The sequence below is a fragment of the Dasypus novemcinctus genome, chromosome 3 (assembly GCF_030445035.2).
Source record: "Dasypus novemcinctus isolate mDasNov1 chromosome 3, mDasNov1.1.hap2, whole genome shotgun sequence".
Lineage (NCBI taxonomy): Eukaryota > Metazoa > Chordata > Mammalia > Cingulata > Dasypodidae > Dasypus > Dasypus novemcinctus.
Window position 1 is genome coordinate 126,691,462 of NC_080675.1, and position 23,994 is coordinate 126,715,455.

At 38.5% G+C, this 23,994-nt stretch overlaps 1 protein-coding gene across 1 annotated transcript in view; it reads right to left on the reverse strand.

Annotated features, from left to right (window-relative positions):
- WDR72 (WD repeat domain 72) overlaps window positions 1-23,994 on the reverse strand; it is a 248,867-nt gene that overhangs the window by 150,781 nt on the left and 74,092 nt on the right. Inside the window, exon 16 of the mRNA XM_058294228.2 lies at window positions 8,411-8,610. Coding sequence (XP_058150211.1) covers window positions 8,411-8,610 — 200 coding nt within the window. The remainder of the gene's footprint in view (window positions 1-8,410; window positions 8,611-23,994) is intronic.

Below are 23,994 nucleotides of genomic sequence, written 5' to 3' on the forward strand. Positions count from 1 at the left end.
AAGGAGGGAGGAGTAGGTTTTGAGGTAAACATTGACTCAGTAAAATTCTGCCCGCACAACAGGTCCTTTCTTTGTAGGCTAAATATAGTACTAGAAAAATGATATAAACATTTATTCAGTGAAAAAAGATGTCTTTAGCATTAACAGAAGATATTACAGTTTTTGAAGCTAGCTAAAACCAAAACAGAACAAACCTTTCTCTGGTAGAAATCACAACTGCCTATCAGCAATTAGAAAGACTATAACAGTGACCTAGAATCAGCCTTAAAGGTCTTTGTATAATTATATTATCAGCTTTATGAATTTTCAGTTGCTATCTAAGCCACAGATTCAATAAATGCAGAGTTGTCAGTAATAGGAAGATAGTTATTTTAACAGCCTTCACTGAAAAAGGCATTTGAGAATATACACTTTATAGCAGCATTTTCCATATGTTAAAAATGACTATTAAAAATTTTACTCAGCACACCTTAGGCAAAGACTTAAAGCATCTCAGATAAATAAACAAGAGTGAAAACTAAAAAGCAAATTTGGTCAAACCTACAATGATTTAAATATATTATTTCTTCCATTCTGTCAATCAAACTGTTTTTATAACTGGAAAACTTTTCTTTTTCTTTCTTTTGATTCAATATGACAATTCAAGTTAAACCCCGGCAACACTTTTTTTCTCATTCTGAATATATAATTTTGCTTCCTCTTACATTTTATCTTAAACTTGAAAGCTACCAATAGTAGAGAAATCCGATCAAAAAAGAACCCTTGTGTGTACTTATTGTAATTAAGAGATTCAATATCTATTGCACCAGTCAGGTATCATAGCAACCTTGTATTGCAGAAAACTGCTAGAAACCTCTTCAAAACCAGCAAGACTCTGCTTTAAGAAAACCTATGACAACACCAGGGACATTACTGGCTGTCCACATCTGTGAGTGTTGCTAAGGGCACAGCCACAAAGAACCCTGCATCTATACAAAAAGATGGACACACAAGATAAATTGATGGGGAAAAAATCAAAAAGAAATAATTGCACTGGCAATATACAATAGGTTCACAATTTTGAGTCCGTGTTTTACACTACCTCTTTTGTGTTTAGGCTAGAGAATCTGAATGTAACTCAACTGTAATTGTGACTAAACATGAACCAGGGGATGGAATAATATCCTAAAACTCAGCCCTTGTACCATTTATCACAAGTCTTCATTTGAAACTCAAAATGAATCACATTTAAAATAATATTTAAACTTCCACTTATAAACCCTTGATAGTCCTTTATAAATCTACAGAAGAGAAAAGAACAGGTTACTATGAACAAAAACCCAATATTGATTTTTCGGTGGTGCAGTAAAGCATCTCCTTTCTATTTGGCTGCTGTCAAAGCCACTCTTTAACAGCTGGAGTCAAATTGCACTATTTACAGCAAGAGCCCTTGTCAAGTGGACCATAAGTATCCTAACAATACACTATTCAAATGGCACTTTGCCACACAAATTGCTGACTTGATGAATAACCTATGTCAATGACTAAGGCCAATATAAAAGTTTCGTTTTATGAGAGGTTTTACATTCACACATTAAGTAAGCTTTCTTTGAAGAACTATTAAGCTATATATTTCAGGCCTTTGGATGCTGAAAATAATTAAAACCTGTTTAAATACATCAAGGGGACTTGACAACATTAATATGGATCTGGTGTTAACTACATTTGTCACACAAGTCTGAACAGTGCCCTTCTGTTGCTGGCACTCCCCACCGGCACGTGCAGCACAAAGCGGGCTTAAACCAGCCGCACACCATGAAACACGCATATTCTCCTTTTGTGCCTCTAATTTACATGGCCAGCGAATGTTTAGATACAAGCAAGGCTTTGAAGTCCTGTGAGGAAATTCAGAGTTGCTTCTGTCTAAGGGGCAGACAGCTGGGGTTATTTAATGGTTCTTTCCTACTTTTCACAGTGACTCTGAGACCTCCTGAATTGGTTTTGAAACAAAGCTGTAATATGTTTTTCATAGTTTTCCTCATCATGGAGGTAACTTTATATCAAAAAAAAGTTTAAAATCATGCAACAAAGTGAGAAAAGGTGCATTCTTTACAAAGCAGCTACAAAGTATTATAGAGTACAATGAAATCATTTTCATTTAACTTACAATAGTTAAAATACATATCAAATGCTTCTGAGAAATAGTAATACACTATCAAAAACTTGCATCACTTCACAGGTGTTCAAAACGCAAATTGCTTTGTATGTTTCTCCACTAGACTAGCCTACCAGGACAGGTGTTACTGGTTAGGCGTTCAAGTTGGGATTCAACTAGGTCAAAACACTCAAAACAAAAATCTTAATCCAATGCTCACAGAGGGGAAATACATATATATTTTCATAAATTACCGACATGTTTAATAATAAAAATATATTTTCTTTCAAAATTATACAAAACTGATGTAAAATATTTTCCACACATTAAAATGAACATACCAAAAGCTAACTACTGATTAAAATTGAAAAGTGCCATTCAACATTGAGAATTTATCTTACATGATAAAAGTCACTGTTTTCAAATATATAATATGATCTTCTCTGTGGTGATGAAATTTTAATAAAAATATAGATAGCTTAGTGAAGTGTTAACCTGCAACACATAATGTTGTCACAATGAATTATTATTTAATAACTTACATGTAAAATTTGTAGGTGAAATTTTCAAGTTTCACAATTTAGAAACTATACATGTTCCATTTTGGGTACTGTTTGTGTGTTATAAAATATAAAATAACTAACTTTTTGCTCTGAAAGGTAAGAGATAGAAGCAGGATCCAATTTTTATTGGTGGCCTATCAGTGTACCATCTGTGTTTTAGGAGAAGTAGCAGGATAAAGCTCTAGTAAGATTTTTCAGCAAATAATACTAAATAGACACCACCCTAAGGTTAGCTAAAGGTTAAAAAAAAAATACAACTGTCTTTCTAGAAAGCTCAGCTGGAATGTAAATGCATTCTTGATTTATAATCAATTTCATATGTTTAGAAAAAGATGCATATATATGTGCTTTATTTAAATGAAAGTCCATTAAATATGCAATTTGAATTGGGGATATGTGCATATTTGTCAGTCTACAAAGGGCAATTTGCCAAACACATTTGAATTCATGGGTTCTCTCAGAGAAAAGACTTGTTATGAGGTCTTTTGGATTACATTCCACACAGAGCAGAGGAAGTTGGGAAAATCTGTTTTGTTAAAAACTCCAGATAAGGTGGGCAAAGGGCAATGTTGGCTATCTTGCCAGTTCCTCGTAGTATCTCATTATTTCCAAGCCCAGAGAGGACCATCTAGGTCAGAAAATGGCAAAATACTGCCAGGGGGCCAAAATTTGGTTCACTGCCTGTTTTTGTAAATGAAGTTGGGACACAGCCACACTCATTTGTATAGGGATTATCTTTGGCTGCTTCAGCAGAGAACAACAGTGAAGAGCTGGTCTGCAAAGTCTAAAATACCTACCATCTGGAGCTTTACAAAAAAAGTTTGCTTATCCCTGTCTAGTTTATCATTGTCCAATAAAAATATAATGCAAACCACATATGTAATTTTAAATTGTCCAGTAGCCATATTTTTTTAAAAAAAATCTAAAAGAAACTAGGTGAAACTGATTTTAATAATACATTTTATTTAAGTTTATATAGCCAAAATATTATCATTTTAGCCTGTGGAGCTAGCAACATTTCAAGTATTCAATGGCTGCATGTGGCTAATGACCACCATATGGCTATTGGTAGGGCAGCGCTAAATATCAACCACGGAGAGCTGTTAGGGCACCCATTCTACAGAAAGCCAGTTAAACGTTTTTCAAAAATTGAAGTTAAAAAATTTTAAAAAGTATTCCCACGACACTCTAATGAGCTGAAATTGTGGCAGTTAAATTAATCCTGTTTATCCTTTTACTCATTTTATAGACAAAAGTCCAGAGAAAGAAGTTAAAGCCAATCAACCAATCAATAAACCAAAAAAGCCCTTCCTCCTTAAAATTTGAAGAAGCTACCAAGCTGTCTGCCCTGTAGGATAGTTTTAGCAAGGTTGTTTATTCCCTACTTCAGAAGCTAAATTCCTCCCAGTGCAATTTAAAAAGGTTGTATCTTGTTTTATCCTCAACAGAATCTGAGAAAAGTGGTTCCCCATCACTAATATGATATTGTATTCCTTTAAATCCTTTAAGACTCTGGACCTCTCCTACTCCAAAGATTTTTCTTTGTCTAGCTGCACAAATTCAACTCCTCTAGCATTTCAAATTAGACATATTTTCAACATGTTTTTACTGTATTTGTTGCCCCCTTTAAAACCTTTTCCAAAATCCATATGCCATCTTCAAACGCAAGCTGAAAAGTGAATACAGCATTTTAATAAAATACAAATATCACCAAAAACAGAGTTCACTATATAGATTTTACATGCATTCCTCCATTTAAACAGTTCACTTTATGTTGGAGAATATTTTCTTGTATCTCACTGATACACTCAAATGGAAAATCCTATTTCAGACACAAAATGACAAATATTGTATGATCTCACTTATGTGAAATATCTACAATAAGCAAATTTCCTAGAGTCAGACAGCAGATTATAGATTACAGGGGCTGGTGTTGGGGGGAAGATGATGGGGGAGGGGAAAAGGGAGTATTAACAGATGTAGAGTTTCTGTGTGAGATGATGGAAAAGGTGGGGTAATGGATGTTGGTAATGATAGCACAGTACTGTGAATCCAATTAATAAAACTGAATTGTATATTTGAAAGTGGTTAAAATGGGTAATTTTGAGATGTATATATATTACTGTGATAAGAAATTTAAAAATAATCCTGAAATGCAAACGTAACCATAAACAGATCTAATTTTCAGATACTTTACTGTCCTTCATTTTTTTCCCAGCCATAAAATTGGTAATGATTCCAATGCTCTTCTTTAAAACTGATTTGTCTGTTATTAAAACTCATACTGAATTTTAAAATATTTATAACAAAGGGAATGAAGAACTTAACAAACTACCTTGAAATTTTATGCTTTTTCAGACTTGTAAATAGAAAGCTAAGATTAAACAATGTTAAAAGGACAAATGTATGGTATGCAATGAAAATATTTAGTACATGATTGGAGAAGATATGATTTAGGAGCAGCGCAAATAAAAATAGCTATGGTTAACAGTAAGCTCAATATCAATAGAAGTACGGCATTTAGAACAACGGAGGCAATAGTCCTGTCTAATTAAGTTCCTCTCCAACTATGTAGAGAAATTAGAAATTGTAGTCCTCTAAAGTAAAAAGCAGCAACTAGAAAATAAAATTGGTATGAGCCTAAGAGAAGAAAACAAGATGTTGGGATTTTATTGCTTTCCAGAGTCAAGAAAGCAAATATGCACACATACACACATACATACATACGGAAAATGAAATTTATATATACTATTATCACTATACAAATGGTAGCTTTGAGGTCTACACCAAGAAGCTGAAAGAAAGAGCAATCAATTTACCATCTGGGAATTAAACTGTAAAACTAGACTCGATGAATTAAGATTTGTCCCTGCAGACCCTCTTAAATGCACAAGTCAGGAGACATTCCCAAATTCTCATCTACTATGGTAACATATAATTTCAACCATAAAATGCACACATAGAATACAACAAAGCTACATGAAGATGTGGATGCTAGGCAGTCAGTGCAGTTACTTACTGGGCTTTACTGCAAACTTATAGTATGTAAGTTTGATTCAATTTCCTGTTTTGGGATACTGAGACCAAATCACTTTCCATGTTCAGTTGTGAATGGTTAAGTTTCATCCCATGTATATAATTGTCCTTAAAAGACATGGTCTTGGGAAGCGGATTTGGCCCAACGGATAGGGCGTCTGCCTACCACACGGAAAGTCCAGGGTTCAAACCCAGGCCTCCTGACCTGTGTAGTGAGCTGGCCCATGTGCAGTGCCAATGTGCACAAGGAGTGCCGTGCCACGCAGGGGTGTCCCTCACATAGGGGAGCCCCACGTGCAAGCAGTGCACCCCATAAGGAGAGTCACCTCACGCAAAATAAAGTCCAGCCTGCCCAGGAGTGGCGCCGTGCACATGGAGAGCTGACACAGCAAGATGACACAACAAAAAGAGACATAGATTCCTGGTGCCACTGACAAGAATACAAGCAGACACAGAAGAACACACAGTGAATGGAGACAGAGAGCAGACAACTGGGGGAGGGGTGGTGAGAGGGAAAAAAAAGACATGGTCTCTTTCAAGTTAAAAAGATGAACAGGTTTTGGAAATCTAAAAACAATTTGACTCATTGAGGGAAGCAAACAAAAGCTGCAGCCTCATCACTGGTCTTTGTATCTCAAGGAGGAAAGCATAAACCAAAGTGGGCAGTCTAAACAGGATTTTAAAAAGAAATATCCAAAGTTCAGGAATTTTCCCATGTACATCAGTTTGACCAAGTAGATGGTACACTGTCGGGCTGAAAGAGATGACTACATTCAACTCTCAGGGCTCATGATATAAGCTCATCCAAGGAGGTACCCCTGCTCATGAGACCATGCTCAGCAAGTACCCACTGTTACAATTTACCCTTCCTTCTGCAGTTTTGTTATGGGAATGTGTTGAGCAATGGACAGAATTCCAATTATATATATCATAGCAAAGTAAAGAAATATCATTTTAGTCTATATATTTTTTTCTTAGGAGCTTGGGGCTTCAGGGTTTGAGTAACACTAGTGGCTCAGTTCTCAAAAGATTGAAAACTCTGGTGTTTTAGTTTCCCAGCTACTAAAACAGATAACATACAATGGGTTGGCTTAACAACAGGAGTTTATTGGCTCAAGGCTTCAGATCCTAGAAGGCTTAGTTCCTCCTGGGGTCAGTATATCTTCTGGCTCGCTGACAATCTTTGGGGTTCCTTGACTTTTCTGTCACATGGTAATGTTTTCTCCTTTCTCCTCTAGGTTTCATTCACTTCCAGGTTCTGGCTGCTTCCTGTGGCTTCTATTTCTAACTCTCACTCCCCTTATAAAGGGCTCCAAAAATCTGGATTAAAACCCAACCCGATTCATTTGGGCTATACCTTAACTGAAGGAACATCTTGAGGCAAACTTATTCACAATGGGTCCACACCCACCATAATGAGGACCAAGACCAAGAACAGATCTAAACTGGGAAATGCAATTCAATCTACCACACCTGGCCTCACTGATAAAAATCTAAATCAGATCTCTAAACTTAAAAGGTCAAGATCATTCTTGCATGACCCTGTTCTCAACTGCCACTCTAAGGCTTGGCTTAAGCAGCCCTGTGGTCTTCCTGGATGATGGCACATCCTTCTGCCTCTTACTATAAAATGTATACGTGTCATAAAACAGGGTCTTCTGTAAAATCCTTATTAATGGTATTTCAACAGCCCTGATAATATCACTATAATAACAGAAAATGCTAACAATATGTGATTAAAAATCAGCTCCACCTTGATTCAAAAATCTCATACCTGGAAGTATATCCTATTATATACTATGATATGAAAATGGTTTTAGGCTCATAAATGTGTTATTCATCAAAGTTGAAACATTATAAAAAACAATCCAAATACTGAGCCATAGGAACATAAATTAGATAAACAAGAGTATATGCAAAGAATACAATCGAAACAGCCATTAAAAAGTATCATTTATGTATTGGATAATATTATGAAATTATGTTCACATGAAAAAGATACTATGTTAAATATGTGTATGCAAATGGCATAGTTAGCCAACATGATGAAGGGATACACTTGGAAGAACAGAAGACAAAACAATGGAAAAGAGTCCCTTAGAGAAATCAGATTAAATTACTGTATCATGCTTAGAACTAAATAGTAATAAAGCTAACCCAAATTTCTACTGAGATGATTGACTTGATTTAGGAAAATAAATACAAACTCTATCACTGTGTATTGTCTGAGGCTTGAAATCCAAAAGAGCTAGTGGTCCTATAGATAGAAGCTAAGTATATCAGGATTAAAAAAATTGTTCAGTTCTTCCAATACAGTTGTTTGTCTTAAGCATTTTAAGAAGAAAACAAATGGTCTCAACTGAAAAATAAAAATGGATCCAAACCACAGAAATATTTTCTTCCTCCTCATGGAGAACCATTTAGAATTCAAGAATTAAAACAAAATTGGCTCAAAACTTGATAAGCCAGAACGTATTTTATTCTAAAGAATGCTGTAGAATAATAGTCACTTGAAAAGTTATCCCAATTCACCATGGTCACTAGGAACAAATGTCTGGCAAATGAATCACCTCTGAGTTCTTGTTTTTCTGCTGATATTTATTTTATTATGAAGGCATATTAATTCTTATTAGTACTGGTAAAGTTCTGTAAGCACATCAGCCTGATCTGAACTTACCTTCCTTGAAGACTCCACCTGTGGACCAGGACAAGTTATTGGCCCAAGATGGTAGGAGCTGGAGGGTCTCTGCTCCACCGTTTTGTGCTTATGTGGCTCTGAGGTAACTGGAAGTACAGGCTCAGGCTTTAGAAACAATGAATCATCACAACTAAGAATGATTCTTGCTCTTTCTCCTGTTTCATGTCTTTCCAAAGTGCCTTGAAAAACAAGATTAGAAATAAAAAAATGTATGCAAAATATTTATTCTAAGACAAAATAAAACACTCAATAGATGAATCAAAATTCTCTACATGATTATGCCTTACTACCTTCTTGCAACCAAAAAAAAAAAAAAAAAGCCAGGGAGCTTTCTCTCAATTATTCAAATCATCCTCTTACAAAGGCTGAAATTATAGACTTGGAAATCTCATCTTCCTCTCTGTGCTTTCTCAACTACTGAAATCAACAGGACATTCAATAGTCTTTAACAGTAAAATCTTTTACTTATTATACACTATGCAAGTGATCAATAACAAACAACTATGGAATATTTTAGTGCTGACCCCTAGTGTCTCAATTCAAAAACAACGGAGAATCTATAGTATTTTGCCTGGGTTCCCAGGCTCAAAATGTTTCTCTTAGTAATATGTAATTTAAATAAGTAGGGCAAGTAAGAACACAAATGCTTTGTATGGCCACCTCTCTTCCCTGAGTGCCACCAGTGCTGCAGGAATGCAGGCTAACTGGTTTGTTATTGCCTTTGTTGTTGTTAGATTTCTTAACCAATAGGGAGAAAAAAAAACCTTTGCACCCTTCCCTGTCCATTCTTTCACAGTTTCAGAATTTAGAGTTGCTGGGACATTCAATTGAAAGTTAAAAGGAACAAGTATAAAAAAGAGTAAATGTAATTCACAAATAGTTCATTGTTTTTATAAAATATTATGCCCAGCTCAGTGAAATCCTAATAAATATGAATTAATGATGACCACTGTCTCTCATATCAGTGATGAGTTCATTTACATTATTTATACTATGTTAAATATAAAACGTATTCTGCTGAGTAAGGATGCTAAGAAAAATTAACATGATATACAATACCTAAAAACAGATTTCATTTAAATCCCTTGGCTACTAATGAGAAAGTATGTATACCATTGTTAGGAAGAAGAAAGATTATTATCATTAATAATAGTAAGAAAATATCCATTTAAAGTAACTCTTTTGATAATAAAATAAGGATATATAAATAATAATTTCATACAACTATGTCTCTTACGCAGGAAAAATATAGATAGGTTAATAGGGAAAGAGAAAAGGGGAGAAAGAGACAGAGAGAGAGAGTGATTTCAAGATTATAAATATCCAATCCTTTCTCATTTCCCCTTCTCTCTCTTCCTTATCTTTTTACAGCAACTAAACTACTATCAGTTGGTGCACTGGATTCCAGATCAGTAACAATTAAAATATTAAGTAGAACTTAGTCTCTAGTCTCTTAACAACAATATTTTTCATTATAATATTTCTATATTCACAAACATTTCTAACATATAAAACTTATAAACATGTTATTCCTCTAAGCTTTTCCTTTCCACTAAGACCAATACATTTTCAACAAATGAAACTGGCCTCAACATCGAGAAAACCCTTCCCCTCAAGGAAGGCAACAGGAAAAGAATTTCCCATACCAAAGATAATAGTTATTACTGATTCCTGAAAATGACAGTATTCCAGAACTTGCAACTGTGGCACCTGAGAAAATTCACTGTCTTCCTGAGAAATTTCTCTTTGAATATGACATCATCATAGGTATTTTCTTCTCATGTTTTCTGTGGCTTCTCCAACTATAATATTTGAACAATATTTTGAAAATTCTCGCAAGCGTTTATAGCAGCTTAACACATGTGTATGTGCCTTATACTAGATATTTAACATGTTTTGTTCTATACCTAATGTCTTCCACAAACAGAATTATTTCAGACATTTTGCTACCCCTCTTTTGTTTTTCAGTGAGGGATCGTTTACTTATAAAATTTGGCAATACTAACTCATTTTTGCTCATATATAAATAACTAATCTGTGTGAGCATCTACTATGTGCCAGTCATTGGGCATAAGCTAACAATGTAACAGTAAGCAAGATCAGATAAGTCTTCCTGGAGGCTTACCTGAAATCTAATGGCAGAGCAAAAGCAAGAAATATCTGAAAACTAATTCACTATAATATTAGCAAAAGCTATTTCAAACCAAAACTAAAAATCTCCCATTCTAACAAAACATTGGGCACTTGGTATTATGTTTTCAACATGATGAATTATGAAATATTCACAAAATGATTAGCTATTATTTTGCTTCAAAGGAACTGTTGAAATACAAGTGTGACTTAGGTGATCAGAACCAGTTTTTTCAAAAGGTATCATAGACAGACATATGTAAACTCAAAGTTCAAAACAATGAGTTCATTTTGCACTAAGTTCAGGACAACAGTTTTCAGAAGCCCTGACAATGGATAGAGTTTCTTGTTTCTGCCACTTATCAATTTATTGCTTCTCAGTTCTAGACTCATCCTTTATTGCCTGCTCTGTGAAAATGGGTCTGGGCTCCTTTGCCAGTTGACATTCACCTTGGTGGGCAGAGAGTTGCTAGAAAGACATAGTAGAAGGAAGAGATTTTCCTCCTTGGTTCTGATATGCTTCTGACAGCACCATGGGTAGCATCTCCAGTTCCTGCAGCATGGGTAGCTTCCCCAGCAGTTGATGCCTCCAGTACCCAGTTCCTACAGTACACAGCCATCAACAGCACCCAGCAGTCAGCAGATGCCCCTAGCACACACGTTGGGCAATGTTGTAGCAGAGTGCTTCCAGCAAGACAACTCCTAAGACCAGCTTTCCTGGCACCCTAGAGGACATATTTCTGGCAGGGTCCACTTGCACTGCTATAGCAGCTTCTCTGACATCCAGTGAGCCACCGCCTCATTTTCTCCAACAAGTCAGGATCTTAGCCCTGGGGGAGGGGTCCTCTTCCTTGGGCATGCTATCTCAGACCTAGGGGTAGTATCCACCCCTTATATCTGCTATTCCCATATATCTACAAGTCCTTGTACTTCTTACTAGCCAATTCCCTGTATTCAGTTCTTTGTTATATTTAATTTTCTTTCCAAAATAGTAGGTGAAATTCCTTAAATCAGAAATGGGTGTGACTGAGGAAGAAAGTAGCAAAAACATTTTTAGTTTGCTTTACCATCTACCTCACAAGAGCCAACTACCCAGATTAAATGTGGTTTTCTAAGGTCTAGATTTAGTTATGTGGATAATGGTGCTGAACTGGAATGAAAACAACCTACCTATAACTTTAATTTGTCCTTGAAAGAAACAAAGGTGTTTCAGTTTCCTTGGCTGCTCAAGCAAATACCGTGCAATAGCCTGGCTTAAACAATGGGAATGTATTAGCTCATTTTGAAGCTAAAAGAAAGTCCAAATCAAGGCACCATCAAGGTGATGCTTTCTTCCCAGAAACTGGCACTCTGGGGCTGGCTACCAGTGATCTTTGGCCTTTGGCTACTCTATCACATGGCAATGCACACGGCAGCCTCTCCTGACCTCTCTGTTCTCTTCCAAATCCTATTGACTTTCAGTTTTTGTTTCCTGGTGGCTTTATATCCCTGAATGTCATTCTGCTTATATAAGACTCCAGTGATAGCATTAAGACCCTTCTAGATTGGGATGAGTCACACCTTAAGGGAAGCAACCTTATCAAAAGGTCTTACTTACAATGGTTCACACCCACAGGAATGGTTAGGTTTAAGGACATGCTTTTCTGTGGCACTCGTAAAGAATGGATCATTAACAACCTTTGTAATTGGTTAATGAAAGAATGCCTTGCACCTTGTACTTTTCCAAATTTTGTGTAATGGAGGGTGATGGCCAAGGCCCTTCATTTGCACAAAGTTACCTTGAACCCGATCATGGTAAACCAATGGAATTTACATAACTTGAGGGAGCTATTCAAATTGTTCCAGGAACTCTGTAACAAAAACATTAACCAACTGGGGGAGGATATGACCACGAGGAAGATTTCCACCAGAGGTTGCCTCAGCAATACTAAAATAACAAGCTCCCTTTGTCAAGAGACAGAATAGTCACTGCCTCCTGATATGAAAAAAAAAAAAAAGTGAAAGTTTACAAAATTGCTTTGATCCAACTTTCAATTTCAGGATAATTTTTTTTTTCCAAAGCAAATTCAAGGACAATTAGAATTATTTTTGCACTGTGCTAGATCAAGAATATGAGTTAACATACATTTCCTCTTTCCTCTTCATCTGAACCAGAATGTACTTGATAAGCAAAGATGTAGAAATATATGTGTGTTAAATATTATCGATAGTTATACCATTTCCTCCTTCAAAGCAGATGCTATGCAAATAATGCCATTATATCTACCCAAAGCAAAATCTTCATTGTATAAAAAGGCTTTTCAGTAAATGTTTTGCATTTTTCCTATTACTCATTTTATTAGGATGAGTTTTGCTATAATTTATTTCAATCCTAAACTATATAATAATAATACATTAGAGAAGGGAGCCAGTCATAAGAAAAGAGAGAGTAGAACAATTAATCCTGATAGAAGGTGAAGGGAAGGCAGCCCCAGCAAGCCTTTGAAGCAGTTAACACTGATCCAAAAGGGCCTATTCCTCAAAAAAGCCAGAGTACAGCAATGTAAGCAGCAGCCCAACTCCTCTTTGTAGAGACCAAGGCCCATAGTGAGAATATTTTCACTCAAATGTCTTGTTTTCACTGCCAACTTAACACCGTCCAAATCTTGCCTAATCACTCGTTTTTTTAAAAACCAGAGCCTTATGAGGCCATTTAGAAACCTTAGTCTACTGTTGTCTTGTCTCCCTGTCAAGCTGACAGCAAGAAGACATCACTGCATGGTGGATAAGAACATACACTCTGGAGCCAGATTGCCCTGTGCTCAAATCTGTGTTTTATCCTTACCAGTTGTGTTGCTTGAGCAAATGGTTTAAACTTTCTGTGCCTCAGTTTCCTCATCTGTACAGTGGGGGTAATAACAGTTTTTCCATCACAGAGTATTATGTGGACTGAGTATATATTTGAAAAGTGTAGAGAAGTTTCTGGCACACAATGAGTGCTATGCTACATAGGTACTTTCTAAGTAAATAAAGAGGACCTTTCCCACGTGGTCCTCATGGCCTACTAGCCTTCCTAAAACTGCTGTCTTGGAAATGAGAGACTGCTGAACCTTCCTTGAGCCCATTCTGACATACATCAGGGGTTCTCACTCAGCCCCTGTGAGAACTTAACAAATGTCCTCTGCTCTGTGGCTCCAGAATCTGTCTGACACCCAGGGCCAAGTTTATTGGACCTAAGGCCAGCGCAGGCCCCACTGCCTTATACTTAAGAGTTATACCTCCTCAATCACCCTTGCCTCTCAGGCTAGGCTGTAATCAAAATAAAGAATAGGATTACATATTAGATCTTTTTTTTTTTTTAATTCTCCACAGTAAACAAGAATGAGGCACAAATGAAGTGATAAATAAATATTTTCTAATGAATTACAAGACATCGGTAACCAGGACAATGGTTTTTTTACATCTGCAATTAAATTCAATCTCCTTGACCTACATGTCACATTCTTGCTTTGCTTATTTCTCCAGCTTTCTCCCATGTCATTTCCCCTTGCTCACTCTCTCTCCTTGCTCACAAATGTGATCTTTTTTTTTTATTAAGTTCCCTGAAAATAAATTCTTTTCTGCTAGCTGCAATTTATCCTTGAGGTAGTAGCTTAACATCGGTCCTCAAAGAGGCCTTTCTAAAGTAGATTTCTCTATCTTTCCTTGTTTTCTATTTCAGTTACTTTGCTTTCTTTATTGCATTGACTACATTTGTAATTATTGCATTTTATTTGCTTTCTTAGATTCAAGGCTGCTTCCCTACCACATGCTAAAGTCTTTGTGCACAAGTATGTATTTTTTGTGCTTGGTGCAAAGCAGGGCACAATAAATGTTCACTAAATGAACAAATTAAATTGGTCCCTTTCCTTGAAAGCAGTGAAAGGATGTTGCTATAAAAACTTCAAAAGATGCCAAAGTCGCAGTGTCACAGGAGCTATTGGCACACTATACCCCTTATAAATTCAGACCCTAGAGCACAGAGGGGCCAATACCTGGAGAGTAGTATACACATCCCCAGTACCTGTCCCAGCTCTCGGCTATACTGCCAGCTTGTTCCTGATCTCCCCTAGGATTTGGAATTGGAAGCAGCACGCCAAATCTCTTGATGTGACATGTTCATTTGACATGTGGAGTAGCCACCACTTACCCAGTGGACTAAGAAGCAACATATGTGAGTCTACAGAGAGAAAAAAATGAAAACACACAGAGACACAGAGATGGAAGACGGAGGGAGAGGGAAGAAAAGAGGAAGAGAAAGGAAGGGACAGTAATAAGGAAAGAGAGAAGGAAGGAGGTATTGTACTGTAGAGAGGGAAGGAGAGGGAGAAGGAGATAAAGAGCTAGAGATAGAAGGATGAGACAGAGACAGAGAGAAAAGATGGAGGAGGAAAAAAAAGACCTTTCAATTTTCCATTTTCTGTTTTTAGTCCCTTCCTATGGATTGGAGGTGTTACTGACTCTGAAGTCTGCAATACACCCTCACAATAAATGCCCTTTTCTGATTCAGTCAACTTTGCTTGGCTTCTAATGCTTGCTGGCTACCAAAAGGGCACTAATTAAGACAGGACAGAAGAGATGTTGCTATTGCTGAAAAGGCCACCCACATAAAGATGCAAAGTTAGCAGTTGAAGCATATAGAGTTCCAGATAGAGATCAGAGCAGGAAGATAAAAGCTGAAGCATTATCAGCAGGTGGGTGAGGATTAAATTCCAATGCAAGAATGCCACCTCTAAGAGAATTGGGAGATGTGCAAAGACATCAGCACAAAACCTTTAGCTTCTGCACATAAAAAGGAAAGGAGAGTAGAAAGATGCAGAGCCTGTTGTAAATCAGCATGTCAATAAAATACAGCTATTCTTTTTAGTTTGTTGTTGTTGTTAATACAGCTATATTTTAATGCATTAGCACTGTCAATATTTACAGGCACCTACAGTCTTTTGCTCATTTGTTTTTTGTTTTGTTTATAAATAGGGCAAATAATTACTTTGTGATGTGCCTGTTATAAAATCTGATTTTAAAGTCTGAAAGCAAGATACATATATAAGCCAGGATAGTGTCCTCAAATGTGATACAAAAGCAAGACAGAGGATAAAAAAAATATTTTTAGGTGATGAAATATGCTTTCAGATGTCATTAGACTTGAACTTATACATAAATAAATTCTTTAATTCCCTTCCAAACAGCCAGGAGTTGTTCTTAATTCTTGCCCCCTTGATTTTATTCTCCTTGCAAAGTTTCCATACTTTTTTTTTCAGCTCCCAATGATATTTGCTTCCCCCAAATCAGCAAAACTATTATAGCCTACTACCAATGGATGAATTTAAATTATATATTTAAACCCCAGTCAGATAAAACTTCTTTCTACAAACTAATGCCTGAATCCAGTAGGTCTGGGAAGAAAGGAATATGTACTATTCCAACAGGGAAAGAAATGGTTAAAAAAAGAAATTAGTCACTTGAGGAATCAATCTGCAAATGATCAAGAGTAAATTAAGATTCAAAAACATCACCCAGATAGATTAACGTTTTATCATACTATATATGTTTCATTTACTTAAAAATTATACATGAATAAATTTGAGGCAGCAATTGATTTATTATAATTCACACTGCTTTTCCTCGGAAGAGCACTGTAGCAAAGCATGACTTGGAGTAGGGTCTCCTGAATGAGGTGCTGGATAAGAGATGAAGTCAAATGAGAATTTTTTTTTTAGAGGAGGGGATGGAGATGGGAGGACAAAAACATTTTAACCACGATCAGTTTTCACTTGGAACATAACAGTAGTTTGTCTTAGGCAAATAATGGGTGATCAAAGTTCCAGCAAGCATTTCAGAGCTTATTTTGAAAGCAGCAAATTTAGCCTCACTGTAGTCTTGGTTCCTCAATGCTTCCTGTTACATTCCATGCCACATGTCTGCTGCACTCAATGACCTGAAAAGGCTCTCCCATCTATTTGCTCCCATTCCATGGACTCAATTGCCAATGGAGACCTCCAGAAACCATCCTACCTGAAAACTACTATGATAAGCAGATTCTAAGAATGATCCCCAGTGAACTACACCCTTCCCTATAAATATAACATGATTATGTCATGATACAAGGCAAATGGAACTTTGTAGATGTAATTAAAGTTACTAATCAGGTAGCCTTAAAACTGGTAGATTATCAAGGTATAGGCCTAATCAGGTGAGCACTTTTAAAGAGCAGAGTTTTCTCCAGTTGGTGGAAGAAAGGAAAGTCAGAGATTTGATATAAGAAAGATTCAATGCAATGTTGCTGGCTTTGAAGATGAAGGAGGCCATGTGCAAGAATCAGAGAGCAGCATCAAGGAGCTGAGCCTCCCTCTACATACTCCCACACCCCATACCCCATGCAAAGCCAGCAAGGAAACAGGGACTTCAATCCCACAGCCACGAAGAATCAAACCTGAATGGGCTGGAAGTGAATTCTTCCCCACAGCCTCCAGATGACAGCCCAGGTGGTTGACACCTTGACTTCAGAGACCCTGAGCAGAGAACCCAGTTGAGCTTGCCTAGAGGTCTAACCTGCTGAACTGTGAGATAATAAATGGGTGTTGTTTCAAATCACTAAGTTTGTGGTTGTTATGCAGCAATAAGAAACTAATACAGCCAAGGATTTGAGGTAGTACTTGTACTGTGGTCCACAGTTCTGGACCTCAAATCCTTTATTCTTGTATCACTATTTTATATGTGAAAGTCTTGGTTCTTAAATAAAATAAATAATGAAATACATAACTGCATAAAAACAAATAACTTTAAAGGCTGGTTAGACATTGAATACTTCTTTTATAACCCCTTCTCTGACCCTCACTCTGAGTACCGGGACCATGCAGACACTCACTAAATAGCTGGTGATTGAATGATCAGAAACCACACTAGAAAATGCCTTTAAAAGTACTCAAATATTTAAGATAAAATCATATGTAAGAAATAAGATATTGTTTTCTCATGCTACTCCTCCCTATTTATCATCATCATCAAAATTGCCATTATCTACCATTAACTGAATAGTTTTTAAACTAATTGAAAGCTAAGGTGTTTTGCTTTGCACTTATAAACATATATCTAATTTAAAGGGATGCAAATGTCAATTGAAAGAAAGTCAGAGAATAATCTAGGGACTGAACAACAAGAATCTGGGTATGGATGAGGATTGTGGCTAATAGTACAAATACAAAATTGTTCTTCTATGAACTAGAACAAATGTACATCACTATTACAAGGTGTAAGAATATGGAGATGCATGGGAAAAATAAAATTAATGTAATTATGGACTACAGTTAACAGCAATGCTGTAATATTCTTGCATCAATGCCAAAGACGTATTGTGTTAATAATAGGGGGTATGGAAAAAATATGCCAAATGTACACTATGGACCATAGTTAGTGGGAATAGTCTGATCATGTTTTTTAATAACCTGTAACAAATGTTCCACAACAATGTAAGGTGTTGGTGGAGGGGTGCTGTATGGGAATTCTACACATTATGCATGATTGTTTTGTAAAGTCACAACTTCTCAGCTAAAATATATATAAAACCCAGCAAGGTACAGAGAAATAAAAGTTTAGAAAGGTTAAGTGATAGACTATTTGTATGTTCTCTGGATGGAGAAGGTATTTTGACTTAAAAGTTAGGAAAGGGTCTTAATGTCATGCAATGGTTTTAGCTTTCTACCACAGACATTGGGGACTGCCATGTTCAGGGCTGGATTTAAAGGAGAAAATGTTTGGCTGGCCATATGGAGTAGAGAACTGAAGAAAGAAATTGACTGGTAAAGCAATCAGTTAGGAGAATATTCAATATTCATATGAACTATGATGATCCCAATCCAATGGATCTTAAAATGTTTTTCTTTTAATGTTTTTCCCTGTTTTACTGGGATTTGCAAAATAAATTCAGCATATGACTTAGTTTTCAAATGGATCCAAGTTCATCACTAGACACTGTTGATAACATTGGGGCTAAGAAACTGCAATGCCTATAGAGTTTTTGATTAGGACTTTCATTGAATGGCTATATAGGTTTCCTATAAAGACAGGGGCCTTTCATAAGCTCTTAAAACCATTTCCTTTTCCTTCTTCTTTGGCCAGAACATTCTATCTTATTCCTTCTCGCCACCAGTACTGTTTCTGTAGTTCATAGTCCCTGTGGCCACTTCCTCTAGCTGGCTTGTGTACAGTGATATATACCTTATACCATGGAAGGTGTCTTGTAGAATATAGGTAGGTTTCCTGGCATCAGTCATTGTCCAAACCTATTCTGAATTAGAATCAATCCACCCTTCCTCCCTTTTGTGGCCTCCTGCCTGGTAAAGATCCCAGTGTGGGTAGCTGCTACTATTGTGACACAATGAACCATACTCTACCTGTCACGATGTGCAGATGGTGGTGAAGAGTACATGTGTTGATAAGATAGCTCAACAAAAATACAGAGAATAAAGAGAAAAGTGCATTGAGAGAGAAAAAAAGGAAGTATGGAGGAAGCATGAAGAAGTACGGCAACCTGAGAAAGAGTGGCCAGTGGCCACCAGAAGAAGGCAATATCATGAAAGGCTGAGGTGGAGAGAGAGGGAAAAAGAAGAGCATGGAGTGACTGCAGACACGTCAAGTATCTGAGACCCAGAGAATGACAACTGAACTTGACAGTGAGGTTAGCTCAAGAACAGTTCTACTGGAACAGTGAGATAGAAATCAGATTAAAATGTGTTAAATGAATGGAAGGCAAAAAAAAAAAAGTATCAATGACATTTTGTAGAAAACCATCAATTACATTAGACAAAATAGCAGAGACAAATAAAGATACCTCCAATCACTGATTGAAAACACTTGAACCACAGGGTTTCAGAAGGCAGGGTTTTTCAAATTTGGAGCAATTACATAATGCATACATGCATATTATATATCACTGTCAGCAGGGTCTACAATAGCAGATGGTAATCAAACATGTTAATGTATTTGCAGGAAAAAAAAAGAGAATATCGACAATAGTCGGAGGAGGGGGCAAGATGGCGGCTGAGTGAACATCCCTGTTAGAGTCTTCTGCAGGGAATCGGCTGGGCGGCGTTGGAGACTCTTTGGGACCGGATTGTTTCGGGATTTTTGCTGGTCCGGAGGTGTCTGGACATCGATTTGGAGGGAAGGTAACAGAGAGGATTCGTCTGTGAAATATACACGGAGATCCCAGCTACCTGCAGAGGATTCCCTTCTTGGGTAGGCGGAGACGAGGCATCTAGCCCCGCTCGGTGGGGCTGAGCCAGGCCGGGCCGGGCCGCGGTAGCGTTTGGAGCCGGGCGGGGCCGGTGCAGGCCCCGGCTGCGGGCCGCGGTAGCGCTTGGAACCGGGCGGGGCCGGTGCAGGCCCCGGCTGCGGGCCGCGGTAGCGCTTGGAGCCGGGCGGGGCCGGTGCAGGCCCCGGCTGCGGGCCGCGGTAGCGCTTGGAGCCGGGCGGGGCCGGTGCAGGCCCCGGCTGCGGGCCGCGGTAGCGCTTGGAGCCGGGCGGGGCCGGTGCAGGCCCCGGCTGCGGGCCGCGGTAGCGCTTGGAGCCGGGCGGGGCCGGTGCAGGCCCCGGCTGCGGGCCGAGGTAGCGCTTGGAGCCGGGCGGGGCCGGTGCAGGCCCCGGCTGCGGGCCGCGGTAGCGCTTGGAGCCGGGCGGGGCCGGTGCAGGCCCCGGCTGCGGGCCGCGGTAGCGCTTGGAGCCGGGCGGGGCCGGTGCAGGCCCCCGCTGCGGGCCGCGGTAGCGCTTGGAGCCGGGCGGGGCCGGTGCAGGCCCCGGCTGCGGGCCGCGGTAGCGCTTGGAGCCGGGCGGGGCCGGTGCAGGCCCCGGCTGCGGGCCGCGGTAGCGCTTGGAGCCGGGCGGGGCCGGTGCAGACCCCGGCTGCGGGCCACGGTAGCGCTTGGAGCCGGGCGGGGCCGGTTCAGGCCCCGGCTGCGGGCCGCGGTAGCGTTTGGAGCCGGGCGGGCCCGGGTCAGGCCGCGGCAGGTACGGAGCCGGGCAGGGCCGGTCCAGGCCGCGGTGGCGGGAGGTGGATGCCGGAGCCGGCTGGGCCGCTGTAGCGAGCGGAGCTGGGCGGAGCCAGGCCAGGCCAAGGCGGCGTGAGGAGCCGGGCAGAGCCGGTCCAAGCCTCCGCGGCGGGCGGAGCCGGGCCTGCGGAGGGGTTTCTGTTTTTTTTTGTTTGTTTGTTTGTTTGTTTGTTTGTTTTTTAATTTTACTTAAATTTTTTTTTTTTTTTTTTTTTTTTTTTTTTTTTTTGAGCATCTGCAGTACTGGGGAGTTCGTGGGCCCTGGGCGGCCTATTGGGGGTTTGTGGGAAGGGAGGTGCTTGCAGACCCATTTGGGCAGACAGACGGGGGGGTTTTAGGGCAAAGCGGGGGGAAGTTGTTGTTTTAGATAGTGTTGCAATTGTGACACGTGTGTACCTGTATCTCTCTTCTCCCTATCCGTTCCCCACCGTTTGCCCATCCTCTTTTTTTTTCTTCCTTTCTTCTTGCCTTTCTTTTTTCTCTATTATAATTAGTTTGTTTTTTTTTTTTTTTTTTTGTTTGTGTTTTTTTTTCGGTTTTCTCTTTCCCTCTTGTCCCTCATCTTCCACTTATTTTTACTTTAATTCAAGTATACAATAGGTGCTACAGGGAACACCTCACATTTGCTGGGTTTTCCCATCCTCCACTGCCTCATTTCTGTGTGAACTGATTTAGGCTACCTACACTATCCCCCTTCCCCTGCATCTTGATATCCACTATCATCTACTGTCTCTCCTATATTCCACCCCCCACCTCCCGTTCTTTGATCCACAAAGTGTCTAACTCTTAATTTCTAATACCTTTGTTCTGTTTTCTGTCTATTATCCACTCTTGAAACTATTACCTTTCTTTTCTTTTTCCCTCTCTCATGAAAACAATAGCTGTGTAGTTCATACCATATTCCTCCCAAATTCAGTCATCAACTTCATAAAAGGTACTCTACCTACAGCTATAACTCTATACAATCTACATGAATCTAACCTCCATCCTTCCAGATCTCATATTCCTGCTTTATTAACAAACATCACCAATACAACTTTACACTTTTCCCTTGCTTACACAATTGCCTTTCCCCAACACTAATACTTTCCTCTAAAGTGAACTTAACCAACAACAAGTAACTAGAATAAGAAGAAAAAAGTGACAAAGAGAAGATATAACACCTGTGCAAAAATAACAACTAATTAACCTCCAAGAGCAGACAAAGAAGCTAAGGAACTGATTAAATTCGTCAAAATAAAGAGATGACCAGAAAGCAACAAAAATCTACGAACCAAACCAGTAATCAGGAAAACATGGCTGAATCCAATCAACAAACCAATAATCACGAAGGGGAGCAAAACTTGGCACAAGCAATGAAAGATCTCAGAACATTTATCACTGACAAATTTGATGCAGTAATGAAAGAGGTTAACAACATGAAGACATCACTTGGAGGGGAAATTGCAGACATACGCAAAAACATAACAGATATGATGGGAATGAACACCACAGTTCAAGAAATCAAAAATACACTTGCAGCAAATATCAGCAGACTAGAAGAGACAGAGCAGAGAATTAGTGATGTGGAAGACAGTACATCAGAAATCAAACAGATAGTAGAAGGGGTCAATAAGAAGATAGAAAAAATCCAATTAGGATTTAGGGACCTGAATGACAATGCAAAACGCTCAAACATACGTATTATAGGCATTCCAGAAGGTGAAGAGAAGGGAAAGGGGTCAGAAAGAGTGTTGCAGGAAATAATGACTGAAAACTTCCCAAATCTACTGAAAGAGACAGATGTACATATCCAAGAAGCACAGCGCACTCCACAAGTCATAAACCCCAACAGGCCCACCCCAAGACATATACTTGTCAAATTATCCAATGCTCAAGACAAAGAGAAGATCCTAAAAGCAGCAAGAGAAAAGAAAACCATCACATACAAGGGAAGCTCAATTAGATTAAGTGCTGATTTCTCTTCTGAAACCATGGAGGCAAGAAGACAGTGGTATGATATAGTCAAGGTACTAAAGGAAAAAAATTTCCAACCAAGAATACTCTACCCAGCTAAACTAGCATTCAAACATGATGGAGAGTTCAAAATATTCGCAGACAAACAGAAACTGAAAGAGTATACCAACAAGAAACCTCCCCTTCAAGAAATTCTAAAGGGAGTTCTGCAGGAAGAAAGGAAAAAACAGGAAAGGCAAAGTTGGAGGAGAGTATAAGACCAACAACAACAACAAAAAAGACAAAAAAAAATATACAAACAAAATATGACAAACACAAATCCAATCAAAATATGGCTAACACAAATAATTCTTTGATAGTAATAACACTGAATGTCAATGGATTAAACTCACCTATCAAAAGATTCAGACTGGGACACTGGATAAGGAAATATGACCCATCCATATGCTGTCTACAAGAGACACATCTTAGACCCAGAGACGCATGGAGATTGAAAGTGAAAGGCTGGAAAACAATCATACAAGCTAACAATAACCAAAAAAAGGCAGGAGTAGCTATATTAATATCAGACAAAATAGACTTTAAATGTGAAACAATTGTGAGAGACAAAGAAGGATACTACATTTTAGTCAAAGGGAAAATCTGTCAAGAAGATCGAACAATCATAAATATCTATGCCCCTAACAAGGGTGCCTCTAAATACGTCAGGCAAACGCTGGGAAAACTAAGTGAAAGAATAGATACATCTACAATTATAGTGGGGGATTTTAATACACCACTATCAATTCTGGACAGAACATCTCAAAAGAGAATCACCAAAGACACAAAACATCTGAATAGTATATTAGAGGAGCTCGATCTAATAGACATATATAGATCGCTACACCCAAACACAGCAGGATATACATTTTTCTCAAGTGCACATGGATCATTCTCCAAGATAGATCATATGCTAGGCCACAAAGAAAGGCTGAACGAATTCAGAAAGATTGAAATCATACAAAACATTATCTCTGACCACAGTGGAGTCAAGCTGGAGATTTGCAAGGGAAAGAAGCCCAGATTTCACACCACGATTTGGAAATTAAACAACACACTCTTAGAAAAACAGTGGGTCAAAGAGGAAATCTCAAAAGAAATCAATGACTACCTTGAAACAAATGATAATGATAACACAACATACCAAAATTTATGGGATGCAGCAAAAGCAGTACTGAGAGGGAAGTTTATAGCCATAAATTCATATATCAAAAAAGAAGAAAGAGCAAAAATTGAAGAACTAACTGCACATTTGAAGGAATTAGAAAAACAACAACAAAGTAACCCAACAGGAAGAAGAAGGAAGGAAATAACAAAGATAAGAGCAGAACTAAATGAAATAGAAAATAAGAAAGCACTTGAACAGATAAACAAGAC